The sequence below is a fragment of the Rutilus rutilus genome (genome assembly GCF_951802725.1).
Source record: "Rutilus rutilus genome assembly, chromosome: 22".
Classification (NCBI taxonomy): domain Eukaryota; kingdom Metazoa; phylum Chordata; class Actinopteri; order Cypriniformes; family Leuciscidae; genus Rutilus; species Rutilus rutilus.
Genome location: NC_140227.1, coordinates 4,190,738 through 4,212,958, shown reverse-complemented (window position 1 = coordinate 4,212,958; position 22,221 = coordinate 4,190,738). Strand labels below are relative to the sequence as shown.

The 22,221-nt window shown below is 38.8% G+C and overlaps 1 protein-coding gene across 1 annotated transcript in view; it reads right to left on the bottom strand.

The window, feature by feature from the left end:
• Positions 1-8,235: 8,235 nt before the first annotated feature.
• The window catches only part of timeless (timeless circadian clock), a 37,648-nt gene continuing 23,662 nt past the window's right edge, over positions 8,236-22,221 (bottom strand). Inside the window, exons 18-30 of the mRNA XM_084394660.1 lie at positions 21,945-22,146; positions 19,274-19,413; positions 19,066-19,151; positions 18,851-18,971; positions 18,576-18,658; positions 16,893-17,041; positions 15,607-15,820; positions 15,461-15,529; positions 12,249-12,367; positions 11,878-12,115; positions 11,121-11,163; positions 10,940-11,031; positions 8,236-8,871 (exon numbers count right to left, since the gene is read on the bottom strand). Coding sequence (XP_084250786.1) covers positions 8,738-8,871; positions 10,940-11,031; positions 11,121-11,163; positions 11,878-12,115; positions 12,249-12,367; positions 15,461-15,529; positions 15,607-15,820; positions 16,893-17,041; positions 18,576-18,658; positions 18,851-18,971; positions 19,066-19,151; positions 19,274-19,413; positions 21,945-22,146 — 1,690 coding nt within the window. The 3' untranslated portion in view covers positions 8,236-8,737. The remainder of the gene's footprint in view (positions 8,872-10,939; positions 11,032-11,120; positions 11,164-11,877; positions 12,116-12,248; positions 12,368-15,460; positions 15,530-15,606; positions 15,821-16,892; positions 17,042-18,575; positions 18,659-18,850; positions 18,972-19,065; positions 19,152-19,273; positions 19,414-21,944; positions 22,147-22,221) is intronic.

The window sequence follows — 22,221 nt, the reverse complement described above, 5'->3', positions numbered from 1 at the left end:
TGTCACCGGGAAACATATCCACAAATCCAGAGGAGCAAAGAAACGAATGAGACTAAATAGCGGAAAAACTAAACCGTGCGAGCGATGCTTCATTAATCACATTAGAAATTAAAGCTGTAGGTTGTGTTTGATAGCTGAGGTAACTGTTAGGCTAAACGCAATACTCACGTATCGTTGCTCGATGATGAATGAGAACACAATGAGCCCAACAACAGGTGGTTGGAATTTAAAAGGCTGATTTTCCCGCTTCAGGGCAGTGACGAGTACATTATGTAGTCCAGTGGTTGTCAAGACACCCTAGGCACAACCTTAAGCAATGGCCCTGAACGATGGTTTAATGTCAACATTGTGACAACGCTGTAACAACTTCACCACACAACGTAGTTATAGCAACCTTTTGGCCATGTTGTTAAAACGTTGTTAGAAGGTTGGCTACGTTGTGCCAACGTTCTGTGTTTGCTGGGTACCAACTGTACACATCTGAAGTATCATCATCATTGGAACTCGCTAAGTGAATATTGCATTTTACACATAGCCTACCTTTAAGCAGAATACATAATCCTCCCAGCTTGCCAGCTACCATCCTTATGTCTAAAATATGTTCCTTAAACACGTTTCCATGCAATCTATAGTAAACTCGCGCATTTTAAACTATCTAACTGTGCATGTGCACTTGTGCAGTATGAGTGTCATCACTCATAGCTTGTTTCTGATTGGAGAAAAATTACATGTTGCAGTCATGCCCTGTTGCAACTGTCCCCAGTCTCTCCTATTCTAGGAGGATTTTAGAGGGTTTTGGGTTATGAACCCATGTCACTCATGATTGACAGGGAATCCATGTCTCAAGAAATCAGTGTTTCTTACAGGGCCGAACTGACTGGCGTTGTCATGTTGTGACGTCCTGCCGAACTGATGTCTGGGGATATTAAAGAAGCTTGTTTTTGGACACAGGCTACCGGGTCTACTGCCCCATTATCTGTGGTGATTGGGGTTTATGTGTGTTAATTATGTTGTGGGGGCATGCTTATTAACACTTTTGTTTTGACCATCCAATGCTACCTGTATACATTTGGGTAGTTCTCTTCATCAGTTTCTAACCAAGCAGTTCGTGTCCGCGTCTCTGTGGATTATCCTCGTTCTCAAACTACTATTTTTCCAAGTTACATTTTGTTGTTGGAAACGTGGGTGTGCTTCACAAGAAGATGGATGCCTGTCTTAACAGTAAGTGTTTTATTATTTAGTAATATTATTAAGAACCTTTATTTTTATTTATTTATACGAGAGTGGAGAGTCACTGTTCTATTGCGTTACAGGTTCTCTGCGCTTCAGGTGACACGACCGGTGCGAGTCTTTTCGATATTGTTGAGGAGCTTAATTTCCTGAATCAAGCGAATGGTACGTATAATTACGTTTTATGTTTAAATGTTGCGTGTGTGTGTGTGTGTGATGCATAATCATGTGTTTTTAATTAACCAGGAGATCCGAATCGGGGGTCTGGCATTGTATCAGCGCGTGCATCTTCGCGAGCGTGCGCGAACATCCGTGACCTACCCAGGGTAGGTCGCTTCAGCCAGTCTTTTGACCTTTTCTCTCTCTTTTTTTTCAATAAAACTCTAGCTATGCAGACCCAAATTAGCGTTGGGAGAAAAAAAAAAAAAACATTTTAGTATGTACAGTCCAACCCTACTACAAGAAAAACTATTTTAATAAAGACCGCTGTTGCCAAACCACTAGCTACTGTCCAAGACTCTTGATTACTTGACTTTTTACCCTTGAAACTTTTTACAATTCAATTTATATACATACAAAACAATGCCTAATGTTTCCTTTTGCTTAATTCTTGCACTGTTTTACCTCAACTGTTTTGTGATATTTGTCATTGAAAATACTTTATACATTCTATATCACTATCATTTGCAGCTCCACAAAAATGATTAGGCCTACTCATTTTGCTATATTAGACTGACCCGTTTGTGTTGAGTGTGTGCTTCATTCCTGTTTATACTGTGATGTGCATGTGTAAAAATATCTTATCTTCTTTGTTTTTCCTCTCTCTCTCTCTTTCTCTCTCTCTCTTTTTTTTTTTTTTTTTTTTTACCTGCCCGACCGAAACGGGAAACTATCACAGCGTTTGTACATGAACCTCCTCGAGACAGCGCGCACATTGCACCACTCGGTAAGTGTTTGTAATTCGCCATTATACTACTATTATATGCTATTATGGTTTGTTGAGTTTAGTTTAAAACTTTCTTATGTGTATTTCCAGAAGGCTTATCAAACCTTGTGAACAGGATTGATGCGCCTGAATGCACTAATGATACGGAGAAGGCTAGTTTGAGAGGAATAGTGGCAAAATAGACTCAAACGTAAAGCTGCTGCGGACACCGGTGCAAAAGCAAAGGTTCCGGTTGGTGGGGCTGTGAGAGACAACGATTTCAAACCACAGACATCGGCCTGGAAGAAGCCAATACGATCAGCTGCTAAAGGGATGTGAACAAAGCTGTTGGATTGATTTCTGTTCATTCTAAATCAGATGCAGATAAAGTAGCAGAGTACGATAATGTTTTTATTTGGCTGTAATAGTGAGATATCGCCTGTGTGTGTGTGTGAGAAAATGTTAAAATAGCAGTCATTAACAAATGCTTTAACAGTGGTGTGGTTACAGCACAAAACTGATTATCCAAATTTTTGGTAGTCTAGGACATGTGCACAGACTTGCAAATTGCTGGACTGAGTAAAAAGACCTCTAAGCAAATAGCCAGATACTGTTCTGTGTCAGCAATAGGCAGTCTGCATGTTTGGAGAAGGCGATGTCACCTCTATCCTTAACATGCATAGCCTATTTATCTATGTGGTTGTGACTATTAGCAGTGTTTGTATTGTCAGGTGAAACATAACAGGCTCTATGTGAACATTTGGATGCTGTGTTGTTTTAATCAGTACTGGTCATTCCAAATAAAAGAATCAAATGTGTGTGTGCGTGTGTTTGTGTGCATGCGTAGGCCTATACAATGTGACAATGCACTGTTGTTAACATACATGTGCAACAAGTTGTTTAAAAACATAAAACATAAACTTGCGTATCTCTTAGAGTATGCAGTTTATTGATCATTTTAACTAACTGTAATGGAGACATCTCTTTTCAAACCCCCTTTATAAATAAGTATGTTGAAAAAACATTATTTTATCTTTTAATGCACACATCGTTTAGCCTGGCTAACGTCAGACGTTATTGAGACGTGGTCTAGGAACCATATGTTCATTTTCTCGTATTTGAGGCGTGGTTTACGAATGCCCAGAGCCGTTTATTGGACGCTACGAATGTCTATCAAATGCGCCTGTACGTAGCTCATAGCCAATCGTTTCAATTATACCAGAAGACGTATGTAGAGCAACAGAAATTCGACGAGGAAGAAGACGAAATAAACTCGCGTTCTAAACTACTTAGAACACCATCTAAGGCTGCATCGAAAGGTAACTTCGCGTCTGATGCCATGTTGGATCCATATATAAACAAACTGCTTCGGTGTGTCTCATAGACGTCGTCATCGTCTTACTGCTCCCTCCCCGTTCTGTGATTGGTTCCCTTTTTGAGGGGAAAATCTGGTCCATGGTATCCAGACTGCCTAGCAGCGTGAATAAAATCGCTGAATGTGATATTTCAGTTTTTCTTTTTTAATAAATGTGCAAAAATTTCAACAATTCTGTGTTTTTCTGTCAATATGGGGTGCTGTGTGTACAATAATGAGGGGAAAAAAAGAACTTAAATGATTTTAGCAAATGGCTGCAATATAACAAAGAGTGAAAAATTTAAGAGGGTCTGAATACTTTCCGTACCCACTGTACGTTGTTTAAAGGATTAGTTCACTTTGAAAATTTTTTTTGCTGATAATTTACTCACCCCGATGTCATCCAAGATATCCATGTCTTTCTTTCTTCAGTCGAAAAGAAATTAAGGTTTTTGAGGAAAACATTCCAGGATTTTTCTACACAGAATGGACTTCAATGGCAACCAACTATACCAATGTTCAAAGAAGGTTCAAATGTCCGTCTCAATGCAACTTCAAAGTCTCTACACGATCCCAGTCGAGAAATAAGGGTCTTATCGAGCGAAAAGATCGGTCATTTTCAACAAAACAAAAAAAAATATATATATACTTTTTAACCACAAATGCCTGTCTTGTACCATCTCTGAGATGTGCCATGTATTACATCATCACGTTGGAAAGGTCACAAAAAAAAAAAAAAAAAAAAAAAAAAAATTAAAACAAAGATGTCGGACAATTTTGAAGTTGGAGGAGAAAATGAGATGAAATTTTTCGCCCTTCCCTACCTTTTTGAACCTTTTGAGTACACAGACAAATAACTTAGACAGATGACGTGATGCGTGACCTTTCCAACATGATGACGCAATGCGTCGCACATCTCGATGAGATGGTACACGATGAGCATTTGTGGTTAAAAAGTATATATATATTTATTTATTTTTTGAAAATGACCGATTGTTTCGCTAGATAAGACCTATATTTCTCAACTGGGATCGTGTCGAGACTTTGAAGCTGCATTGAGACGGACATTTGAACCTTCTTTGAACATTGGTATATTTGGTTGCAACTGAAGTCCATTCTGTGTAGAAAAATCCTGGAATCTTTTCCTCAAAAACCTTAATTTCTTTTCGACTGAAGAAAGGATATCTTGGATGACATCGGGGTGAGTAAATTATCAGCAAACATTTTTTTCAAAGTGAACTAATCCTTTAAGTAGACACTTTGCCAGTCCAAAGAAATAGGGACCCAGTTCAAACAAGCAGGAGTGTCTAATCTGACTGGGGTGATCCACAGACAGTTGTAGATTCTTGAGACATGGTGAATAAATGTAGCGATTGTTGAATGATTGTACGGATCTGCAAGCGTTTTTGATGGCTGTAATATGTGGGTGGGCTTAAGAAGCGGGCTTCGGGGTTTTTAGACATAGACATCTTGTCTATGCATGAAAAAACGTTAAGCATATGAACATCTTTCCACTGAAACAAAAATTTCATGTCGTAACACATGTGATGCTCAGATTCACGAATAGGCCACGCACGTTCGCAGAGCTTTGTCTTGTCGCTGCAGCCAAAAATATAAACGCAATCGTCTGGTAACTTTTTACTATGGTCTTCGACCACACGAAATCTTGTGTCAGGAGTTAAACCATCCCACTCGGCGATGTACAACGGATCATCACCACTGTCGTTCAAATCTCTCCAAACTTAACATTAGTTGAAAAATAGAAACCAGTCTGTGTCGTGGAAAATCAGACATGGGGCCTGCGATGTAAAATCGTCTCCAACATCTCCAGTGTAGAGTTTCACAGTACGCAACACCTTGTCAAACGCATATCTTACCACGATTACCAGACATTGAGAAATCACGTTTCACAAAAGCCATGTCTTCATGAGGAAACTTTGTCAAGCCAACATTTTGCTTTTTCCTAGGAGGAAAAGTTACAGACTGTCTCATTTCAACAGGTCCTCTTGTTGGCGAAATACACATAACCTTTCTAGGGGTTTGAGGAGTTCTCGGAGCAGCCACTGTAACTGGAAAGTTGCAGAATGACTTCTGTGTTCAACAGTGTAGCCCCTAACCTTATTTAAAACATCCAATTCAAGATGTAGGTAGTGACGAAGGTGTTAAAAGCCAGAGCAGGAAGGAACATACCCATAATACTTCAATGGCAAGTTGTGAGGTGCGAGCTCATTAAACCAGTTGTAAAACCCAATTAAAAGCCAAATTTAACATCTGTTTGATCTGATTCTGTCTTTTAAAATATCCCCAGACATCAGCCCGAGAGGACGTCACAACATGACAACACATCGCTATACTTACCTGGCATATACATGTTGGACAGTTCGGCCCTGTAAATCAGAAACACTGATTTCTTGAGACATGGATTCCCTGTCAATCATGAGTGACATAGGTTCATAACCCATAAATCAAGGTCATAAAACATAATTTTAACAGAAGGTGTATGGTAATACTACTGAGAAACACTGCTATTCCTCTGGTGTTCTTCGCATGGCGGTCAAAAATTATCAGTTTTTTTATTTCAGTACTACACTCACCTAAAGGATTATTAGGAACACCTGTTCAATTTCTCATTAATGCAATTATCTAATCAACCAATCACATGGCAGTTGCTTCAATGCATTTAGGGGTGTGGTCCTGGTCAAGACAATCTCCTGAACTCCAAACTGAATGTCAGAATGGGAAAGAAAGGTGATTTAAGCTATTTTGAGCGTGGCATGGTTGTTGGTGCCAGACGGGCCGGTCTGAGTATTTCACAATCTGCTCAGTTACTGGGATTTTCATGCACAACCATTTCTAGGGTTTACAAAGAATGGTGTGAAAAGGGAAAAACATCCAGTATGTGGCAGTCCTGTGGGCAAAAATGCCTTGTTGATGCTAGAGGTCAGAGGAGAATGGGCCAACTGATTCAAGCTGATAGAAGAGCAACTTTGACTGAAATAACCACTCGTTACAACCGAGGTATGCAGCAAAGCATTTGTGAAGCCACAACATGCACAACCTTGAGGCGGATGGGCTACAACAACAGAAGACCCCACCGGGTACCACTCATCTCCACCACAAATAGGAAAAAGAGGCTACAATTTGCACAAGCTCACCAAAATTGGACAGTTGAAGACTGGAAAAATGTTGCCTGGTCTGATGAGTCTCGATTTCTGTTGAGACATTCAGATGGTAGAGTCAGAATTTGGCGTAAACAGAATGAGAACATGGATCCATCATGCCTTGTTACCACTGTGCAGGCTGGTGGTGGTGGTGTAATGGTGTGGGGGATGCTTTCTTGGCACACTTTAGGCCCCTTAGTGCCAATTGGGCATCGTTTAAATGCCACGGCCTACCTGAGCATTGTTTCTGACCATGTCCATCCCTTTATGACCACCATGTACCCATCCTCTGATGGCTACTTCCAGCAGGATAATGCACCATGTCACAAAGCTCGAATCATTTCAAATTGGTTTCTTGAACATGACAATGAGTTCACTGTACTAAAATGGCCCCCACAGTCACCAGATCTAAACCCAATAGAGCATCTTTGGGATGTGGTGGAACGGGAGCTTCGTGCCCTGGATGTGCATCCCACAAATCTCCATCAACTGCAAGATGCTATCCTATCAATATGGGCCAACATTTCTAAAGAATGCTTTCAGCACCTTGTTGAATCAATGCCACGTAGAATTAAGGCAGTTCTGAAGGCGAAAGGGGGTCAAACACAGTATTAGTATGGTGTTCCTAATAATACTTTAGGTGAGTGTATATTTTAGTTTTATAATGTTTTTTTATTTAATATTTTGTATTTTTAGGGGATTTTATGGTACCATAAAACGTGGTCACGTTATTAGCATAAACCTGAAAATTTAATTTCCAACTTAAACTGTCGTAAATCTTGAATACTTTAGAGCACAGGCTTAAATTTGATCTCTTTTCAAAGACGATACTTGATAAATTCTTTCTGAAGTGAAAAAAAAAAACGTTTAAAAAAGTGCATTTAAAAGTTACAGAACTTTACGTTTATTGTTATGAAAAATGTACAAAAAAACTATTTTCAATTTTTATATGAAATATATATTTTCAAAAACACGTTTTACTCTAAAACTGCAAGAAAATCAAAGCCATAAATCTAAACAAGTTGTTCCAAATTTGAGTTTGATATCTCAAAAAATGAGCTTTCTGTAAGATTTAATTTGGCCGCAGTACCGAAAGTTTCCACTAGATGAAATTCGTCTCCTATTCATTTTCGTTGCGCTCATTTTTGACCACAAGGAGCACAAGAGTGACTTTTTTTCAGGTCCATTTAACCTTTTCGAATCATGTCCATGATTTTTTTTTGTGTGTTCACGTAAGTGCCAAAACCTTTACCAAGTTTCGTACCATTCCGATGAAGTAAAAAATAAATAACATAAAAACGTAAAATTTTTCGGACAAAAATGACCGGAGCACCAGAAGGCTATACAGTTACTGACGTTGGTTAAAACATAATTTGAGCTCCTTACGCCAAAGTGCCAACTTAATTGTAGCTTTAGCCCCTGATGGTTTCGTTGTCTTTATGCTAACATTAAATTTTTTATTTTTGAATTTGTTTTGTAATGAGACTAATTCATGAGATAAAAGTATACATTTAGTGTATAGATGGCAAGATCACGCAGGTTTGCAGCGTACAACATCAGGAAGATCAAGTTCAGGAAACTTTTATTAACATACAAAGATTGTTACCTTATAATAGCAAAATTTTCTTTGTATAAGGACAAGTCACAATTATGAACACTGTGCCAAAAGCCTATAGAAATGTGCGACGCTGCGTTTAAAGGCGTACATTTTCAATGACATCAAGTTACATCAATGACATTCAAATGACACCAATTTTTGTTTGTTTTGCAGGCACTAAAATAGAAAAGAGGAAAATATTAGAAATTAAACCAAAAAAGTGAGAATGCCGGTGTATCAAGTTCAAATATCACTAAACCAAAAAGCATGTGAAATGTACAACACAATCAATGAAAAGATTTCTCAAAATAGTAAAACACCACAGATATGGTCAGCATTTTTTTTTTTAAGGTAACTACACAATTTCAGGAAAAAGGATAGATTGAGGACTTGGTAATAGTTAACATTTAAAATGAAAGAGAGAGAGAGAAAAAGCAGCAAATTATGATAGTCCGGCGCTGTTAATATGTCTAGTCATCCTCGTCCTCTTCATCACTCAACACTCTCTTGTATCTGCGTTTCGCTGGGGCTGCAGGACTCTCCCGGTCTGAATCCAGGCTTCTGTCAAACTTCCTCCTGGATAACGGATCCACATCTGAAATATCTGTGAGAGAGACAAAAGATAGTGTCACCAGCATGCATGGGAGGAATTCACTGTGCTTTTCCTGTGGGATAAATAATATCCATCAACTGATTTTGCTCAAATTCAAGACTTATTGCAATCTGACTAGCCAATAAAAATGCAACATGGCGTATTGATCAACTCAAAACTACTTTCCTCAAACTATAATATTCCTCCTTTCCCTAACCAGAGTCTCCTCTTTCACATTTAAAACCACAATTGCCAAAATGCAATTCATTTTGCTCTATTTGTTTACTAGTGCATGCTGATGGTGTTTTATTCTTCTATTTTAACTTATGTCGTAGCCTACGATTCAATAGGTGTCATCGTCATAGTCTACATACATGTGATTTGTAATGATCTTATAGACGTTATGCACCAGAGAAACAAGGGCGCGGCCATCTTTAGAATAGTGTCTTTGAACTTTCGTTTTTGCGGTCGCTCTGTATATTTCTATGGCACTGCTGTCCAGGAGTAATTCGCTTTTGAAGTGGATTTACTTAATGTAAAGTTAACGAAAGTTATCATGAGGATTGTAATGCTTAAAGCAGATGTCTTAAACGTCAGTAGACCGGGAAGATTTTAAAACGAGCCGTTCATTCATAAATACGCAAGAAGTGCGCATGTGCGATATGTGACAGGAAAGCATCCTTACTGTGGATTTAAACACATCCACACAGTATGTAGAGGAGGAGGACATATACTGCAAACTCAGAGTCTTTCTTGACCCAAGAAATGATACATATGTGTTCTCTTCTCATGCAGCCCAAGTGGAAGGGGTACAATCAAAAATCTATAACTGCATGAGTCTGTGAGCTGACATTTTGGAATATTACGCATTGGTTTTAATGCTTTATTTAACATCACAACAGGCGTACCCAATGGAATACTCTGAGTAAGATACACCAATGGTTAGATTTTGATGTCACTATTGGGAAATAACCTAATTTATTAAAGGGAGGGGGTATAATGCCCTTTTCACAAGATGTAAAATAAGTCTTTGATGTCCCCAGAGTGTGTATGTGAAGTTTTAGCTCAAAATACCCCACAGATATTTTTATATAGCATGTTAAAGTTGTCACTTTTTGAGGGTGAGCAAAAACTTGTGTCTGTTCCTTTAAATGCAAATGAGCTGCTGCTCCCAGCACAGGGGGCGGAGCTTCAAGAGCTCATGTCCTTTTACTTCACACAGACATGCACTGAAAATTTCACAAACTTTCCGGGGGCGGGGTTTATGTACATTTTAGGGTTGGTGATGTCACTAACCCGGGAGGAATGTCGTGTAGTCTCTACCAGCCGTTTGTTGTAGTCCTTAAAAAGCGATTTCTTTAAAAGCAAATCTCTCCCTTTGCTTTGAACTTTGAGCATCGTAACTTTGCAGATGTTGTTTATGCTCAAACAGCAACATTACACACTAACTAAAGTTAGAAAAGTTAAGTTATTTTCAATCACCCCTTTAGTAAAGGTGGTTTACTTGCTTCACCGGGTTATTGGTTTGCATGTAAACCAGGACAACAGATTATTTCAATAAGCTGATTTTTGGGAGTTATCAGTGTAACGGTGTGCATGTAAACACGCTCATTGACTTAACAGTTAATATTGTTCAGCTTCATTCACTGACTATGAAATACATCAATCGTCCTCTTACAGATAAACTGCAGCATGAAACTGCTTTAGATGTTTTTATTTATTTTTAGCACTATTCAGAATTTCACAAACCGCTTAAAAGACGTATCTTACATTTTGTTTAAAAAGTCACTGCATTTACCACTGCAGGGCACTATGTGCAAGACTTTTTAAAGACGTGCAGTAACTCTGTATTCATTCCCCTTTATTCACAAAAATCTAGATCATACCTCATTATGACAAAGCAAAAACCAAATTTGTGGTAACTTTGCAAATCGTGCCACAACTTTATTTTCCACACCACTCAACCTTTTGTTTTGTTTTTTATTTGCATATGCATAACATGCATCTAATTATGAAAAAAAAATATATATCAAAGACTTTGCAGAAATTCTAGATAAGCTTTTGAGATGTTGTTCATTACCTCTCTGGTCATCATCATCATCATCATCTTCATCATCATCATCATCCAACACTCTGCTTCTCTTCTTTGAGATTCTCTTCTCTATATGATCACTGGAACACAAATCAATAAAATCACCCTATACAATAAAACCTTCACAAACTTCAGTCACTGAAGAGTTTCCATCAATACTGGCACTAACCTTGGTTCCACCGAATCAGAAACGCCCTCACATGATGGAGAGTCTTATAAAGACAGGGAAAGTCAGTTAAATGGATTCATTGGCAATTACCAAGTAAATACTTCATGATAGTCATTTTAGTTAATCGCACAGTCAATACATTTCATCGCAAGCAGCAATGATGGGGCCAAGCACACCGATGGCAGAACGTTTGATTCAATATAGCATTCCAGTGATGTTTTCAGGCAAAGTAGTTTAAAAGGTCATATCTTGACCAATAGGTTGTGTATCGTTTGAATTTTAGCAATTTCAGTTATTATTGATTCCCAGTTTCAATTCCAATATGGTAAAAACAAAACAAAAGTCAAACATAGATATTTATTCTGTCTTTTTGCAAAACATTCAGTTGCAGCTGAATACCATGAACAAAAATCAGCAGTCTAAAGAACTACTAATATAAATTTCAAACATTTTTAAAGTATACCGTCAGTAGTACAATACAACAAATAAGCAAATTAGCAATAGCACAAATAAATACTGAAGAAACTGAAATCAAGTGTAAAAATACTACATAGTTTTGCTTTTAACCAGATTATAGATTCATCATTATTAAAGTTATTCAGTCAATATTAGTGAGTGATTTAATTTTTCCTTTGTTCTTTGATTAACATTAATGACACATGAAACTATACAAGTTTCAGAAGTTTAGGAAGATGGAAGTAAAAAACTGTGCACGTTTAATCAGGGCATGAAAGAAGTGAACATGTATCACACTCACCCTTTGATTCAGCAGAGGTGTGTTTCCTCTGGCGAGACAACAGCAAAGCTCTCAGTGCTTGAGCTCTCTGCTCTTGGTTATCCTCATCATCATCATCCTCCTCCATCTCAACAGCCCGACTGGTGTCCTGGTTTCCTTCAGACTCCCCTTCAGCTTCTGTCTCAACCGGGTCCAGAGACGCTGCTAGTTTCCTCAGCTGATCAACACTCAGACTGGCAGAAATCCTCCAGAAAGACTCCTGATGGATGCAGATCGGATGTGAAGACAGCAGGTATAGTGTTTTCAAATCATCGCTGTTATAATCATATGGAAGCATTGAGAAATAGACTATATAAGTGAGAGGCCGAGAGTGAGAGACAAAGAAGCCCAACCTGTCCGTCAGAGGGTGCGCGGATGCCAACTGTGCACAGGAGTTTTTGGAAAGCCCTGTTCTCCATGGCATCCTCGTTCTCCTCTGTCAGAGGAACCAGTGCCACAGGATGAGAAACACCTGGAGAAAGAGATGCCATATTTTAAATGACTATACAGCTCTCTGAAACGCTTACAGTAGGCCTACAGTAATACTGCTGAAGTGTTTGTTGTTGCTAGAATGATTGTTTTGCACAGTGTAATGGATTGTAAGCTAATAAACAGGTTTTTTTTTTTTACGGTTTCTTCTCAAATCAATATTTTATGTCCATGTCATTATTTATATGGTGAAAAGTCATGTAATAAGTGGGACACCTGTAAATGATCCTGTCTGGTTTCTTCACTTTGCATTTTAATGAGCTAATACAATTTAAACTCAAATCAATATTTTGTGTCTAATTATTTACAGTATGTGGCAAGTAGCCGTGTAATAAGCGGGATAATGTACATCCAGCTGGTTTATACTGAACCTGAAAGCAGTCACATCGCAAAGTAAATTTCAAAATGCTCTTTCTGCAAATTAGTTTAATTTTATTTATGAATAGCGTTATATACAGTACTGTGCAAAAGTCTTAGGCATGTTAAAATCCTAACCAAAAAAAAAAAAAAAAAAGGTTTTAAGTCAGTTATTTATATATTTTGCTGTAGTGTGTCAGTAGGAAATATGATCAGTTTACATTTCCAAACATTCTTTTTGTCATTAATTGTAATAATCCAGTGAGATTTGTGTATGCACAAGGAGTCTGACAACAGCCGGTATGATCTGATCTCACCATCATCGAGTCCGTCTGTGATTACAGGAAGAAACTGAGACAGACTAAATCCAGAAGAACTGCGGGAACGTCTCCGAGACGCTTGAAGAAACCTTCCTGCAAAGCTACAGTGCTGTGAAAAGCTCTGGCACTTGTGTTAAAATGCTGTAAAGTGAGAATGCTTTCAAAAATAAAATCACAAATTGAATTTATTTATGATTTAACTTCTATTAACTAATTCAAATCAATATTTGGTGTAACGACCCTTTGCGTTTAAAACGGCTTTTGTCCAGGTACACTTGCGCATAGTTCTTCTTTGCAGGAAGGTTTCTTCAAGCGTCTCGGAGACGTTCCCGCAGTTCTTCTGGATTTAGTCTGTCTCAGTTTTCTCAGTTTCTTCCTGTAATCACAGACGGACTCGATGATGGTGAGATCAGATCATACCGGCTGTTGTCAGACTCCTTGTGCATACACAAATCTCACTGGATTATTACAATTAATGGCTAAAAGAATGTTTGGAAATGTAAACTGATATTTCCTACTGACCAGAGGTGTCAAGTAACGAAGTACAAATACTTCGTTACCTTACTTAAGTAGAAATTTGGGGTATCTATACTTTACTGGAGTAATTATTTTTCAGACGACTTTTTACTTCTACTCCTTACATTTTCACGCAATTATCTGTACTTTCTACTCCTTACATTTTAAAAATAGCCTCGTTACTCCTATTTAATTTCGGCTTGTTTTCATTCCGGCTTGTCGTCGTAAAAAAAAAAGAAAAATTGGCCAATTACACAAACGGTTTAGTTTGTCCCGCCTCCTGAATTCACATCGCTAAACTGATTGGCGTTGTGTTTTCTTTCTAACTTGTGAGAGGCTGTAGTCACATTTGGTTGTGCGAAGCGCCAAAACTCCTCCGAAGGGAACCTAGATGCGGTAAGCGAGGGAGAAATCGGGGCAAATCGCGTCAAATATTGATTTAGAGAGAGAGAGAAAGAATTAATTGCATTTTTTTTCCCTACATTACTTTTACTTTTATACTTTAAGTAGTTTTGAAACAAGTACTTTTATACTTTCACTTGAGTAAAAAGCTTGAGTTGATACTTCAATTTCTACATTTAAACCCTAGTATCTATACTTCTACCTGAGTAATGAATGTGAATACTTTTGACACCTCTGCTACTGACACACTACAGCAAAAGATATAAATAACTGATTTAAAACCATTATTTATTTTTATTTTTTTGGTTAGGATATTAACATGCCTAAGACTTTTGCACAGTACTGTACATCAGCGTTTTGAAAACATTGAGTTTGGAAGGCCTTAAAGACAAAATCAAGTTTTTAATGTTGTTTATATTTCTTTATGTGTTTAATTACTGTTATGTGTCGACTTTTATTCAAATAATGAATGGATTATATACAGCCTAGAAAGTTTACAATTTCTAAAAAGCAGTCGCTCGCTGATTTCGATCTCACAAACCTCCATTATAATCAATGAAGCTGTCTACACTGCACAATGAATATCTTATTTGTACTGTGTCTACACACTTTGTTAATGACAGGATTCGCAAACTCTGGTGTTTGACCGGTGACTGGATTCTGACTAAATTAAACACTTCAGATTGGCCACTGCGTTCAAGAGATCAACTAACACGTCTGTGATTGGCTACACTGCTGCTCACCGCTGCAAAACACATTGTAAATAGAAACATTTGATGTTATCCAGAGCGCAAACGTTAAACGTTAGTCGACTAGAAGAGGCTAAGTCGACCAAAATTGTATTAGTCGATTAGTCTGAGAAAAAAAAAAAAAAAACCTACAGGAAGTCCATTAGGGATGGATCATTACCGGCGGGTCTTTGTGGTAATTACAGTATATCGGACAGGAAATCCAAACTTTACACATCTGCTTGCTCTAACGTTAACCTAGATAAATGTGAGCTATTATTAGGAGCATATCCAAGTGTTTGTGCCTACCAGGCACCATCTAAACATTAAGTGTGATCCGCTCAAATCCGTCATTTTCTTTCCAGCTCAAATGATATGCTCCTGTAACAGACGGAGCCAGAGGGTGTTTAGCCGGTGTGGGACCATGACTGATATGTTAGATGGGGAAAGAAAACCAGCTTCTGTTATAGAAAAACAAGCAAAAATTCACTGCGTTGAGACCTTTAAGATTAAACAGGTCAATGCGAATGGGGCAGTGTGATGCGACACGCTACAATGGACACAGAGCTGACCTGTGGCACAGTCAACACGTGTGTCTGTCTAGGGCGCCGCACGAGAGGCGGTGCTAAGGGTGAACGGTGCTAAGCAGGCATGTGATCAGCTAATGACAAAAAAAAGGAAAACCTTTTACATTCTCTAGCCTCAATCATAAGCAGGAGTAACCGAGCTTTAATCAATGTTTTACGTCCTCACCATCCTCCTCACGGTCATCAGCCGTTCTGTTGAGGCAGTTCTGGAGCCACAGGACAGGCCCTGACAGACCTGTTAACAAACCAAATGCAAGTAACTATCTCAGTCTTTATTCAGAAAGCCCTTCATAATCATGCCTGATCAAGTACCTTGTTGCTGTAAAGTCTGGACCATGTTTCTCAGACTGTGGATTTTCTCTGAAGAAATGTTTCTACTCATGCTCTTTTGTCCTCCTTTGGCTGAGTGGGCAGTTTGATCCTCATTGTCTTCATCATCATCATCTTCTTCTTCTTCTTCTTCCTCGTCTGTGTCCATGTCCTTCTCCTGGGACTCTCCAGCCACATCAAAGAACTCTTCCTCTGTCTGACACACACACACACACATATATATGAGGAACCTTTTCATAGTTCCTAGAACTAATGGCTAACTAATTTATCTCCTGCTTCAGAGTCGGGTCTAAACCAGCACTATAAGAACTATCTGTGACATTAGTGTACGCGGATTGGCCAAACGCACGTGGACCACCAGTACCCGCCATTTAAAAAAAAGCTGTGTAAACACACCGATTATAGCCTATATATTTACTCCAGAAACTAACTCTACGAACATGGAAAACAGTGATAGATGAACCTCTCAACCTTTACAACTAAGGAGAAAATCCACAACTTTGAGGAGACCAAGTGAAATAGGATTTTGTGTTTCTGTTCAGCATGTGACATCGGGACCCTTTCGCGTCTCTGGAAAATAGTGATTCTTTTTTATTGTCAATTTGTTGAGGGATTTGTGGAGTAAAAATTATAGTTTAGCTTTTTATTTTGAAGTATAAAGATAAAATTAGTAATTTGGGGTAAGATGCCCTCCAGAATTGTTACTATTTTTAAACTTAATCCTTATTGTATTTTATGGAGTTTTTATTCAATAATTCCATGAACTAGATGAACATTTCAGACATGTTTACAATTCATTAAAACCTAAAGGCTTACTGAGTGAAATCAATTTAAATTCATAGTGTTGCTTTTATACATATATTTGATTAAAATATAGCCAATTAAATATGTAAATATTCATCTCTTTTACTGGAATTTTGCTCGACAAATAAATTGTCAAAGCAATTTTATATAGAGTAGTTGATTAAGTATTTTACCTAAAATAAAAAGTCATTTAACTTTCATTTCTGTAAAGCTAAGGTAGTGGAGAAATAATTCTATCATTGTACATTTTGTGCTATGACGACATGTCAGTGAGAACACTTTTCTATTCACTGCCCTTCATAACACAACGCAAACTGGGTGCTGCAAAGATGCCGGCACACGAAATCGGGTCTTGCGCGCACAGCCGCCCACACCGTGATGGTGTCATGTTTTCCACGCGCACACCTTCGCACTCATGCGGACGAGGAGAGAATAAAGCAGGCTTTATATGTTGATGGACGCACCATTCCAGTCCTCCTGCCAGTAGCGCCGCGCTGTCTCTTCTTGTACAGGTCTCTGCGGTCGGACACTAGCCCCATGCTGAGGATCTTGTCAACTATTCGTGCCCGTGAGCGCTTGGCTGTGATCCGCTTTAGAATGTTTCCAAGCACATCTGTGAAAACAGCAGAGAAAGCAGAAATAAAGGACTTTGCAGGCGTAACAATGAGTCGAGAGATGTGATAAGTAGTTTCACACCACCAGAAAGCAATTACACTGATTTTATGAACTTCATTTCAAAGGTTTCATGAACCTTAAGTGCACAATGCTTCATTTCAAAATGGACATCACTGAAAGATGATGCAGTAATAATCAGATGTTAACTCAGAAATGACTGAGGACATGTTCACAACTAGTAGTTTGGTTCTTTTGGTCCAGAACAAACAAGATGATGATACATTTGCTCCTGTTTCGCTTAGTGTTCAACGGCAGGAATTCCAGTCACAAACAAATGAAGATCTGCTGCATTTGCAATGCGGTTCTGACTACTGTGCCGAACGGTGATGGGCAACATCGCGACTATGACAAGAAAAAACAGGTAATTCTTGAGGGTCGCATCATGTTTTGGTTAGTTTAGATGTCTTTAGTGCGGTTAAGCCCTATTTGGACGGGACTAGTTTAACGTGGAGAGGTGGGGTAAAGTTATAATTAGCTTCTCAGTGATTTTAGTCCCGTCCGAATGTGCATCTCAGTAATCATCATGGACAGTGTCAGTAAAGACTACGGCGACTTTTGCCTTCAGTGAAAAGGTCCGGAAAAATTTACTCAGTTAATGCTAATCCCGTGCGAATAGACCCGCTGTAAATATGTACGGAAATATCTCGTTATTTCCTGTTTAAAAGTAGTTTTCCGTGGTTTTCCAAGTATGGAGACGCTTGAAAAAGCATTGAGTTGCGTTCTAGACGCTGGGACGAGTCTGTGGCAAAACTCAAGTGTTTTCCACACACCATTCAGATCAGAAAGAAGATCGACAGCATTTGTTAGAGGCACGAAACATCTTTTAGCGTTAGGTAAGTGCCTTTTACCAACACAACCCAATCTGAAGTTAATTAATAAATCGTTCGACCGGACATAACTGTTTTACATATATACATATATACATATATATATACACCTATATATATATATATATATAGGTTGTTTGCGCACGTGATATCAGGAAGCAACGTAATACACACATGACGACAGGAGTGACGGCGATGGGCAAATCGAGTAACTCTCCCACTTCTGCTAGTTTTACTGAGATATCTTATCCTGTGCGAATTGGCTATTAATATTACAGACGTCCTGTGGTAAAATTGCATTCCTCCATCTACCCTTGTAAAGTTAATCCCGTCCGAATAGGACTTTAGACTGAAATATGAATGCAACGCAGACCAGAGTTCGTTTGGAGCCAGTCTTGTTTGGTGCAACCAGGTTTCGTCGGCAGCGTTCACATTTATTCATCTGAACTGTACTAACAATGAGTTCATTTTGATCAAACCAAACCTGTCAAGTGTGAACACATCCGGAGTTATTTAGTGAGTTCAATAATTCAAATGTAAAAATGAATTTTGAAATAAAAAGCAAAAGCATAAAAAAAAAAATCCTTAATACTGTTTTTACTTGATTATGAATCACACACACACACACACTTAATTTGCACTAACCATCAGAGTCTTTAAACTCCTCAAAGAGCGCCTGGAGGTCCTGTTCCTGTTCTTCAGTCCAGAGCACGATACGAGTACCTTTCCTGATCAAATGAGAGGGGGGTAAAACTGTTTTAGTCAGTAGGGGTTGTAAAGGTTCTCAGTAAAAAAAATAAAAAAAATAATAATCTGATGATGCATAGAGCAAATGGCACTTGTACTGACCAGTCATTTACATGCTCTACTTTACTACCGGTCTTTACTTTCACAATTCAGACATTAAAATAAAACCGTACCTCTCTTTCTTTAAATCCTTCGCACTGTCCACCAAACCCATGGAGACCATGCGGGTCACCACGTCCCGTCTAGTGCGGCTGCTGCTCAGCAACGGTAACAGCGTCTCGACAACATCAGGCACTGAAGAACAAGAAACACAACACAGATCATTTAGAAGACTGTTCGACATACTCAAAAACCAAACGACAGAGACCGTGAACAGGTGCAACTCTACCTCCAGAGTCCTTGTACTCTTCATACAATCGCTGAAGCTGTTCCTCTTCTTCAGGAGTCCACTTGCCTTTTTTCTTTGTGCCTTCTCTAATATATATATATATATATGGACATGTGAATAAAACACATCACTAACTCTTAATGAAGCTCAAAGATACGAGCTTTAATCCACTTTCATATCAATAAGGTCTAAACACATGCACAATTACCCGTCTTTATTGTATCCCTCTGTCATTTCTCTCACAGCCCCCACAGTCTTCCAGAACAGCAGCTCCACAAACGCTTTGTTGTTTTGAGCAGCAAATACAAAGAACCGGTTCAGAACATATTTTGCAAATGTAACAAGCTCCTGTAAGGACAAAAACATGTACATGTATATTAAATATACTTTTTTTTGGTCCCACTTTATATTAAGTGGATTTATTATGTACTAACATTGACATTAATAATTTTATAAAATGGACTTATTGTGTACATACATGTTTTTACACTGAACTTATATTTTGAAAATACCTGCATGTAATTACAGCAGTAATTAATTTATGTAATTACACTGTTGACCCTTCCCTTATACCTTAACCCAACCTTAAACCAACCCATCCCACCAAACCGGTCCCAAACTTTACCCGTTTCACACCTTAATAGCAGCAAAAGTGTTTTACAATACAACATTAACACATTTTTCGATGTAAGTACATGGTACTTAAAGCCACTTAATATAAAAATGGGACCATTTTTTATTTATTTTTAATCTATAAAAAAAACAGGTTTAGAACAGGAACAGGTTTTCATGCTTGAATGTTCAAAAGCACATTATTTCCCCATATTTTACATTGCTGCAGCTCCTCTCTTCCCAGTCTGTCAGTAACGCTCTGTTTAGTTCCTGTCTCTATGAAGCCCCTCCTTCTGAAACACACAATGTGCTCTGATTGGTCGGCTGGATCAGTTTGCTGTGATTGGTCAACAGCTTCGAGCGTGTTTGCGAAATGTCACGCCTCTTAACTGCGAGTTCCAACGCACTACTAACTAAGGGCGCTTTCACACTTGGTTCGATTTCCTGTTCCGAACCCGAGTTCGATTACTCCCCCGTCCCCCTGCCCTCGATGGACTGTGTTCACATTATATTATTTGTATCCGAACCGCGGTACGCTTGCGTCATCGAGCTGCAGCTGGCGCGTAATCGTGTTGCTTGGTAACCGCTATGAATCAAAATGGATAGAATTGCTCGCTTCACATTTTTTCTTCTTTTTTTGAACCTTTGGTTTTGTTTTCAAAGAAAAGATACAGAAACACACTTGCGTCTGTCTGCCGCAAAATACCTAAAATCGTTCCAAAGACAGCGGGCCGTCCGCCGAAGAGGAGGCAAGCAGAAATCTTCTCTGCTTGCAGTGCGTCAACACCGCTTTTCTTCAAGGTAAGTGTATACACACACACACACACACGCACGCACACACACACACGAAACAGCTAACGACCACAGCGTCATCAATAGCGGTTCACTTCCGTGATTTGGTACGACTGCGTTCATATCAGCAGCGAACCGTACTGGAGTTCACATGAACCGTACCCCCAGACCACCTTTTTAAGCGGACTCGAGTACGGTTCGCGGGTGCGCACCCGAGTTCGGAAGACAGCGTTCACGTCATCCAAACGAACCGAACTCTGACGTCATTCGAACCCGGGTGCGCGCCAAAAGTGCTAGTGTGAAAGTACCCTAACTGAACCAGGCCCGCCCCCTTTTTGCATATAGATATGAAGAATAACTCCCTCTGGAGTGTCTTTCATGCTCAAACAGCAACATGTAACGGATAATGTACATCCATATCACAGAATAAACCTTGACGGGGGGATTAGGCTTATTCCACGATAACAACCGGCTAGATGTACATTATCCCGCTTATTACACGGCTACTTGCCACATAAGAAAATAAGGTTACACTTTATTTTAAGGTGTCATTGTTACAGTGTAATTATATATTTAAGTACTGAGTGATATTAATTACCTACATGTACCTACTTTAGGGTTAGGGTAGGATTAGGATTAGGTTGAGGGTTAGTTGCCTGCAATTATGCATCATTTACTGTTATTACTATGGTAAGTACATGTAACATATGTAACAAGGACACTGTAAAATAAAGTGTTACCGAAATTTATTAGACATGAAATATTTTATTAGCTCTTTAAACGCAAAGCTTCTGCGGAAAGAGCAGATGTTAGCAAGCGACAAGCTCAAACTAGACAGACATTTAAAGGATACAGTGCAGTCATACCACTATATCACGGTATTTCACCACATAATTATGGGGATAAGAGATTTGATTTAAGATTAAACCATTTAAAATTGTACCTATTTGTTATCTTCGTAATTCATTAGTGTATACAAAACAATCGTCGCAAAATGGCAATAGCTGCGTTTGTATGAAACGAGAGAGCGAGTCCGCAATACCGGATGACATAATTAAATAACTGTACACAAAATATTGATTTGAGTTTGAATTTTTTTTTGCGCAAAACTTCCATGAGGAAAAAAAAAAGTTCCTAGCAAGCATTAAGCCCAGACTTCAGTGAACCGGATCAGCCTGTGTTATCAGTTTTACCGGATGTTATCGAGAGAAAACATACCGCTGGATGGCTCGACTGACCAATCAAAATCAAGTATTCCACAGAGCCATGTAATAATACATAAAGAAAAAGCATAATAGGACCACTTTAACATTAAGATATGCAGTGGTATGAGATTAAGAGCTTTCAGACATCAAAAGCAATGAACTTGTCATCGTTAGCATTATGCTCTACCAGTTGAGCAACAGAAACCTCAGGATTACAAAAGATACAGAAAAAACAACACTGCATTAATGGAGAGTATTAGTGTTTGTTACCTGATAGGCGGACGCTGCTGGGTCTCCCAGGATCTTATTAAACAGGGAAAAGACGGACAGCTGATAGAGTAACGCCTCCATCTTCATGTCCACAGCCAGTCTGTGCAGCATGCGTGCGATACAGTGGTTGGTGTGAGTAGAGTTCTGGGAGTAGGAGCGCAGAAGGATCATATATGGACGCACAACAGCTGGATTGGCAAACCTGTCAATCAAAAATTTCAATTATGGAATATTAATGGAACATAAAAACAAGAGAAACATTAATCCAACCAGGTGT